The sequence below is a fragment of the Vipera berus genome, assembly GCF_964194415.1.
Source record: "Vipera berus genome assembly, chromosome: 1".
NCBI classification, from domain to species: domain Eukaryota; kingdom Metazoa; phylum Chordata; class Lepidosauria; order Squamata; family Viperidae; genus Vipera; species Vipera berus.
In genome coordinates this window covers 201,376,720-201,385,713 of record NC_138202.1, presented here as the reverse complement: position 1 = coordinate 201,385,713, position 8,994 = coordinate 201,376,720, and the positions used below count along the sequence as shown (strand labels likewise).

At 36.9% G+C, this 8,994-nt stretch overlaps 1 protein-coding gene across 1 annotated transcript in view; it reads right to left on the bottom strand.

The window, feature by feature from the left end:
* Positions 1-2,438: 2,438 nt before the first annotated feature.
* Positions 2,439-8,994, bottom strand: part of SEL1L2 (SEL1L2 adaptor subunit of SYVN1 ubiquitin ligase) — a gene marked incomplete at both ends in the record, with an annotated part of 32,369 nt that continues 25,813 nt past the window's right edge. Inside the window, 3 exon segments of the mRNA XM_081343336.1 lie at positions 2,439-2,558; positions 4,990-5,118; positions 6,292-6,461. Coding sequence (XP_081199462.1) covers positions 2,439-2,558; positions 4,990-5,118; positions 6,292-6,461 — 419 coding nt within the window.

The window sequence follows — 8,994 nt, the reverse complement described above, 5'->3', positions numbered from 1 at the left end:
AGTTCAACATGGGCTATTTTCAAGTGTAGATACAATTTTAATTATCTCCCTGAATTTTCCAGTGATAGTAGTACATTTAAAGTTCTGCCATTGTTAAAGGCATTGAGGAATCTGGGAAGGAAATATCAGTAAAACAATGACCCAGTGGGTCACGGGTTGTCTAATATGCCTTAAAAAGGAGGTCCATTTCACTTTTGAGGTGCATGGCAAGTTGTGATCGACCAGGCTTATTCATGCTTCCAGATCTATAATAATCCATAATTTTTCTTCCAATGTGGAGGAGATATAAGCACATAATGATATGGGGAAACTGATGTATGGTAGAGCTAAATTGCTGGAAGGGACAGTATAGCAGTTCTTCAGCTGTTCAAAATACATAAGTTGTAGTATTTTTGAACTCTGAACTGATTACACATCAAGATGGTTACATGCAACTGCATATACTTGTCCCGAGTATCAGTTACTACCTGTTTAGGGCTTCCTTATTCACACAATAATGCTCAACTAATATAGGTGTAGAAACAATCTAAACCAGACATGTCAAACTTGCAACGTCACATATCAGGACAGTTTTGCCATTGCACCCAGCCCGCAGGCTAGCAGTTTGACAGCCCTGATCTAAACAAGCTTCAAATTCCCTGTTATAAACTTATTGGAAGGGTTCTGGTGATGGATCTGATCTATCAAGACTAAAGCCAAGAATACAGATGGATCACTTCTTTTCAAATTCAAAAAGTTTTGCACAACTGTACTAAAAATTAGTGTTGCTTAATTGAAATTTAGTACGTGTGAATCCAACCCTGGTAGTTTTTAGTTATGCTGTATGGCTTAGCACTTCCTGGAGATAATGAGTAGAATCGTTATATTCCCTGAATATTGTAGTGAGTACTTAGCCTGTGGCTATGTGCTATAAGAAGCACTCATCATAAAATCTGATTTGAGTTAGGGATTGACTGGATTAAGGATGTAATGAAATGAAAGCAAAATCATTCCATTAGTGTGAAAAAATGCAGAACTGGCCTTGGGAAAGAGAAGGAATGAAAGGAACAATGAACCACTGAGGGAGAAAAAAGTCAACTCAGTCCGGAGAAACTCAAAAGCACAAGACAGACATTAATTTTGTTCAGTATCTATTCACTCTGTTATGCGGCACTCGGGATTCGACCCGCCAAACTGCCGACCTTCTGATTGACAAGCTCAGTGTCCTAACCCACTGAGCCACCGCTTCATTTATTATTGGCTTCATTTATTATTGGCTTCATTTATTTGTATAAATGTAGAATCCATAACAAATATTAGAATCTGAAACAGGACAAAAGGGGAGGATACATTCCATGGATCCATTTCATGAGTTCATCCTAGGTTTAGTACTTATTCTCAGATCTACCTTTTGAGTGGAGCACCTTTCATCTGAGTTGACCTTTGTTTTCCACCATCTAGTAGATTATCAATATCAGATTAAACTTGAATAGCTTTTGGTCTTGCCTAAGGATTTCAGTCATTGATACAAAATGTTCAGGCTACTTGTTGGGAAAAGAACAAAATAAGACAGTCTATCTCTCTTGGTACTCCGAGGCATAAGCTGTTCACTTTTGCAACTTTTCAGAAATGGTAGATTTCTTCTCTGACACTACAAAACTCTCCACATAATTTCGAAAGGGTTTTTTTTTCCAGCTACTAGACAAGTCGTTCACCTAGATTTTATATTTTGTTTAATTAGCCCAGTTGCCAGGCATCGCACAGTGTACTGAACTGCAAACTAGATGATCTCATTTTAACCTAAAATGTGTGGAGCTGAGCCCATGAAAGCAAATCTAGGAAGAGAAGAATCTGTACCTGATGACGGATAATGTGGGATAGTCAGGATGATGAGATCTGTTTAGTGCTGGCTCAGCATGATGATGAATCCTGTCAACAGTTCAGATCACCTGGTCTACTTGACCCAGTTTTGGACTAGCAGCAACGCTCCAGGAATTCAGCAAGAATATTTTCTTTCCTACTTAGTGGATTAAATCTTACTGTTGAATTTCAGGGCCACAGTACTTTTAACTTTATAGACGAAAATAAACTTAAAGAGGTACTTTCAAAAGACAAGTCATTTAATTTCAGTGTTTGAAAGATGTTTCTGCCAAAGAAATTGGAAGACATAAGCTAAACACTCATATAAGAAGATATTGCAGGTAAATATCTTGATCAAATTTTATGAAGACGTATTTGTGCCAAATACCTAGGGAAAGAAAAACATCACCTTGTGTTTGAATCATGTGACTTTCAAACAAAATTTCTGAATATACTTCAGTTTGTACAGCAGGATAGAAAGAGGAGACTGACACACTTAAAAGTCTTTTAGTATGCTTTAATTTCTTTATTAAGCAAAGGCTTTAGAAAATTGAAATTTAAAATCAGCTTAGATAATCCAAAATGTGAACTAATACTATTCAGTTTGGCTGATTGGTCATTAAGAATATCACTAATGCAAACAGGAATATAATCATAAACAGTTCCCAATGTACTTTTGACAAACTGTCAAATGCTGTCAGTTTCCAGATTGCAGTAAGCTGTTGAAGAGAAGGAAAGAAAAACCTTTTATATATGTGTACAAAAAGTGCTTCTTATGAATATCTTTTGTACTAAAGTCTTACTATTCACCCCCTCCCCCCTTGGCTACTACAAGAACTTTACTGGTGCTGTGGAAACCTATCAAGATATATTTCTGACTGGTTAAATGCAATATTTTGCTGAGAATATATATTCCCACTGGCCTCAGTAAGTCTTCCTTTTGTGTAAATCATGCGAGGATTACAAAGTAATATCTTTCCAGAAGCGTTTTAATACCTCCACAATGTCCTTGGCTGCACTGATTTAGATGTTCTAGAATTTATTCTTGCCTCCCAAAACCATTTGGTTGTAACGACTTTCTTTTTCTTTGCAAAGTATACTCCATCTTTTGTTGCTTTCACTGAAACCCTGTCTGCAATTTCATATTTTTATTAGACTGCGGCAACTTTTTGTTTGTAGAGTTTTTCCTTGTTTTCTCTTTCAAGTGCCTGCCTCTCTTCCATTATTATGTATACAGCATAATAATGGAATAACTGTAATTTTCCATGCTGACTCTGCCCATCCCCTGAGCATTCTCATTTCAACTATATTCAAGCACTTCTGAAGTACATCACCCTTTTAATTTGTATGCATCCTCATCAACAGTTAGTGGCTGTTCCTTTCTGTGCTGCAAAGGAACTGTCACATCTTGGGCAGTAGGAAAGGACCTCTTCTGCAAGGCCTCCCCACCCACCAATTTCCAGGAGGGAAAGATCAATATATGTAACAGATTGATGTATGGACCACTCCAGTGACTCCACAGATATCTTTCTGTTACTGGCTTAGCATAATACAAAATCATGGTTTGCTAAACCATGCTTACGAATGTTGCACAATGCACTAGATAAATCACGGTCTACAAACCATAACAACAAATCCACGCAAGAAACCCAGATAAGGAAATGTGTTAAAGGCAATTTTTGCAATATGAATTTGACAATATTCTCTCCCCGTAATCATTCTTTATATTCTGTGTAATTTGCCACTGACATTGACATCCTCTGTGCTTTCATGTACCAACCACCTTTCTTGAAGTTATTGCTTATGCCCGGAACAATCTCCATTTCTTTGTTTTCCTTTAACACTCTAAATTTATTTATTAATTAAAGGTGTTAATGAATTGTTAAAGCCTTGCTTGATCTTTCATATGATCCCCTTCAGTATAATGTAGTATAAATGCTAACTTCCTTGCTTGCCTTTCTTTTATTGGGCATCTAACAGAAACAGTAAAAGCATCATTGCTTGTTGTTTTGACAACAATCTGACACATTGGGTTAACATTAAACAATAATGTCTAACAGTCTATCAACTCTTTATATGGTGAGTAATGCTACTAGCAAGAGAGGCCATATTAATATTAAAAACTAATATGCATATTTCCTGAATGTTATTTTTTTATTAGTAAACAATGAAATTCTGCTAGTATGAGTAGGTGGTAATACAGTAATCATACAGCCACAGCCATACAGATTTGGAATGCAGATTTCTTGAGCTTTTGTTGTCCTAGTACACAGGAAAGGTTTTCGCCTATCTGTAGGTTTCAGTTTGGTTTTTACACATGTTCAACACAGCTGGTGGATGTTAGCATACATGCCAAATACTTTTTTGAGATTATCTGCAGTTTTGTTATCTGCGGTGGCAATATTATTTGCAATATATCTCAGTTTTATAATAATAATAATAAGTTGGAAGGGACCTTGGAGGTCATCTAGTCCAACCCCCTGCTCAGGCAGGAAACCCTATACCATTTCAGACAAATGGCTGTCCAGTGTCCTCTTAAAAACTTCCAGTGTTGGAGCATTCACCACTTCTGGAGGCAGGATGTTCCACTGATCAATTGTTCTAATTGTCAGGAAATTTCTCCTTAGTTCTAGGTTGCTTATTTCCTTGACTAGTTTCCATCCTTTGCTTCTTGTCCTGCCTTCAGGTGCCTTCAGGTGCTTCTTGTCCTGCCTTCAGGAGAATAGCTTGACTCCCTCTTCTTTGTGGCAACCCCTGAGATATTGGAACACTGCTATCATGTCACCCCTCACCCTTCTCTTCGTTAAACTACACATACCCAATTCCAGCAACCGTTCCCTATATGTTCTAGCCTCCAGTCCAGTTTTGACATTTAACACTTAAAATAACCAGCATCATTTGTTTAATAGCAACCTTGCTTTAAAAACCACAAGTATTATAAATGTAAAGCAACAGCTGTTTCATAAAGAAAGTATTCTGGAACAGCTAAGGCTGCTAGATCTGGACTTCAATGATCTGGACAGTCACTAAATGACATCAAAATATACAAAAAACTAAACAGCTAAATCCAGTATTTCTCTGGAGTTTTGAACTGACGGTCATACAGCTAACATTATTAGAACAGACTGAATTTATATAAATCAGACTTACATTGAGAAGTGGCAGATATGTAAGCGCATGCATAGTCTCGAGTTTTACATATGCTAGGAACACTGGCACGACAGCATCTGGGGTGATTTCAGCTGCCAGGTCATACCATCTTCTAGCTAAATGTATATCCTAAACATAAAAAATAATTTCTAAAAATAGCAATTTGCTTTGGTTAAATACAGCTACTGGAAACTGCAACTAATCTTAGTCAGGTTTACTTCTATATAGACATATGCGTGTATTTTCTAGAAAGAACATAATTGTAGAACTTTTTTAGAGTCATTTTGCTTGAATGTCCTGAAGAGACAGTATTGGACAGGGATAGGCAACCGCGGCTCTTTTATGACTCATGGAATTCAATTCCCAGAATTCCTGAGTCTGCTATGCTGACTCAGGAATTCTGGGAGTTAAAGTCCATGAGTCATAAAAGAGCCAAGGTTGCCTACCCCTGGTATTGGATATGAACCAAAGATCTTAACATGTTTCATGTTGAAAAAAATTAGCAGAAGGTTCTAGTTATGAAACATTAATTACTTGGATTCTATTGTTATTTTCTAGACATGGCTTAGATAAAGAAATCAAGAGCCAAAGCCCTACAACTGATATTCTCATTTGTGTGATGGCTTTCCCATTGCTGATATCCATTCTTTACAATCTCAGGACACAACATAGAGATTCCTGTGTGGGAGGGAAAAATGCTTCTGCACAGAATGAAACACTATACTCAGGCAACACATTTTAGGCACCATGAAAAAGCCTTGAATTGTAAGTTACTGTAGTGCCAAATAACTTGTCCAAGTCTGGATATGATGCCTATTCACTTGTGGAGTAGGCTGCAAAATGTTGTGGGCTGGTCTTAAGCATTTTCTCAACTAGCGCTCTTCCAAAATACTGGATATATTAGTCTATAGTTTCCATAATTCCCAGCTAACATGCCTAAAAAGCGCAGGGTGAAAATGATGGAGATCAGAGTTCAATACATTAGTGGGGGGAGGGTTTTTCTGAATTTTCAGTTCTCCATGACAAAATAAATCTGATTTATACTCTACAATCTACTAATCTGTATTTTATAACTGAGCTAGCAGATGTCATGGTCCACTTATTTCTTAATGCTTTACATGTTCTTTAGTCAACAAGTTATCATTAACATTTTAACTTAGAAAAATAGCCATTTGGTTTTCAACTGATTAAAGCTCATCCTATTGCATTAGAAATTGTTTTGTTTTGTATTAATTTACTAGAATGTTTACAATAAATATTAACATTAGTGTTTGAAACCACCTCAGGGCTAGATTACTTTACCTGGGAAACACCTAAACCATGTTCATACATGTATGCCAGATTGAACATGGCTTCAGCATTGTGTTGAAATACAGCAAGAGTATAATAGGTTACTGCTAAAGCATAGTCTTTTGTTGTTCCAAAGCCATAGAAGTAATAATCTCCAATTTTAATTCTGGCGAATTCATTACCTGTAAAACAAATACATGGAAGGGATAAAGATGATGCTGATGATGATTTTATTGTGTATCCTGCACATTATCTACAGTCTTGAAATGATGGCAATAAGCTTTTCAGAATCATAATTTTCCACTATCTTTTGAAGAATCTTGGGAAAATACAAACATATATCCTACATGGGTATTTTAAAGTATTTATATTCTACCTTTCCATCTACAGGGGTTTGAAGACAGCTAAAGACATAAAACAAACACTTAAAATATAAAACAGTGAATATCTTCCTAATTATCCCTAAGAGCTTGTCTAAACAGGGAACACCTGCTGCCGGCATCAAACGCCCTTCGCCCAGTGCGCTCCCACAGGGAGGGTCTGCTCAGGGTTCCGCCGGTGAGAGATTGCCGGCGGGTGACACCCAGGGATAGGGCCTTCTCAGTGGGAGCGCCTGCCCTCTGGAACCAGCTGCCAGTAGAGCTGAGGACTGCTCCCGACCTCCGATCATTCCGCCGGGGCCTGAAGACCTGGCTCTTTGAGCTCTCGGGCCCAGGCTGAGGGGAAAATTTTAACTGGGGTTTTAATGTACAGGGTGAATTTAATGCTTTTTAAATTGGTTTTAACTTTTGTATGTTTTGATTTTAATTCCCTGTAAACCGCCCTGAGTCCTCAGGGAAAGGGCGGTATACAAATGCAAATATTAAATATTAAATTAAATTAAACAGACAAAAAAACGGACTGAGTCTATTTCCTGACTATCAGTGTATTTCATGGTTTGGAAGCAACTTAGGAAGAGGTTCTCTGCAATGTGCCAACAAAGAGACCTCAGAATCAGAAGGTGAGAACCAGTTTAAGGTTGCCTGCTGATCTTATAATCTTAATGGTTTCTTATCAAGATGGAATTTTTGATAGGGAGTAGAATTGACTTACTGTCTCTCCTTGCATAAAATTCAATTCCATTTAAATCTATAAAGTCCTCAAACATCTTATTTGATTTCTGAAAATGTTAGGAATTCCATAATAAAACTTTCAAAGCAGCTGACAGCAGAGTAATTAAATTATATTTATGTTGTAAACTTTCAACAGAATTTGCCATTACATGAAAAAATAATCTTATTTCATAAAGTACAACTATTTTAATCTGTATGATAGTTTTGGTCAGTAACTAGACAGAATTCAACTCATTTATGTAAAGGAGACCATCTTTTACCATTTGCAATTCACAGAATATACATTGAGTGGACAGGGGATTTTATCTATTTTATAAATGAGAAATGATTTGGTTGTTATCATCCAGCATTACTCTATTTTATGATCAAACTCTAAAGCAATATTATTAATATAAAACCTATTAGCCAGAGAACACTTTGCAAAATGTTCTAGTCCATTAGGGGGGAAAATGAACTCTGACTCTCTCTGATAATAGAAAAGTAATGGGTTCCTCACTTTGAGCTGGACATCTCTTGATTACATGGAAATAACCATGAAATCTCTTGGCAATAATGTGGAAGTGGTTTACCATCTCCTTCTTCAAAGCAGGCTATAAATTAAGTCTAAGAGAGTCTGGCAGGTTGATAGCACTTGTCTGCTTAACTTCTACAAAATCTAGTCACCATCAGGGCACAGAAAAGGAAGAGACATACTATAGTTGCTGTACTTGAGCAGGAATGAAAGGTGCATAGCTAAGTCTTCACTCTCCCATGAGTTTATTTTTGTGCTCTGAACACTCACAAAGAGGCAGGTCAAGGAACTGAACAAATAACTTTCTCTAACAAACAAAACATTCTTTTTTTCCTGATAGAATGAAATGACTTGCATGAAACAACAACAAAGTAAAGCAATTTAAAGCTTTTAAAGCTATCTTCTGCATACTAAAAATAAAATGGGAGGCTATAAGAAAGTCATTAAGTGAAAATTGACTGGTACTGTGTTTTTCCCCCCTGAACTGATTTCAACCGTTGGTTAAAATGGTGTAATCATGAAAATAGGCCAAACAAAAACAAACAAAAAAGAGCAGAGAACAAACCCCAAATAGGCATATTGTTGGTTTTTAATATTGTCTCCTTTTTCTTCTTGCTGGATTTTGTTTTCATTTAATTGTTATCTCTAAGCAGCCTAGACTCACTACAGAGTTGGGCAGACTCAAAACAGAAACAGACAAACATAACATTTAATATAAAATGAGTGTCTAAGAAAATGCCATCTTAATAATATTTTAGTGTTGTCTGCATATTCTGTATCCAAAATACTACATGTTTCTTTGGGGCGGCTTTACATAATAACATAACTAACGTAAGAGTACAAAAGATGATTAGGGGGCTGGAGGCTAAAACATATAGGGAACGGTTGCTGGAACTGGGTATGTCTAGTTTAATGAAGAGAAGGATGAGGGGGATGACATGATAGCAGTGTTCCAATATCTCAGGAGCTGCCACAAAGAAGAGGGGGTCAAGCTATTCTCCAAAGCACCTCAAGGCAGGACAAGAAGCAACGGATGGAAGCGAACCAAAGAGAGAAGCAACCTAGAAGTAAGAAGAAATTTCCTGACAATTA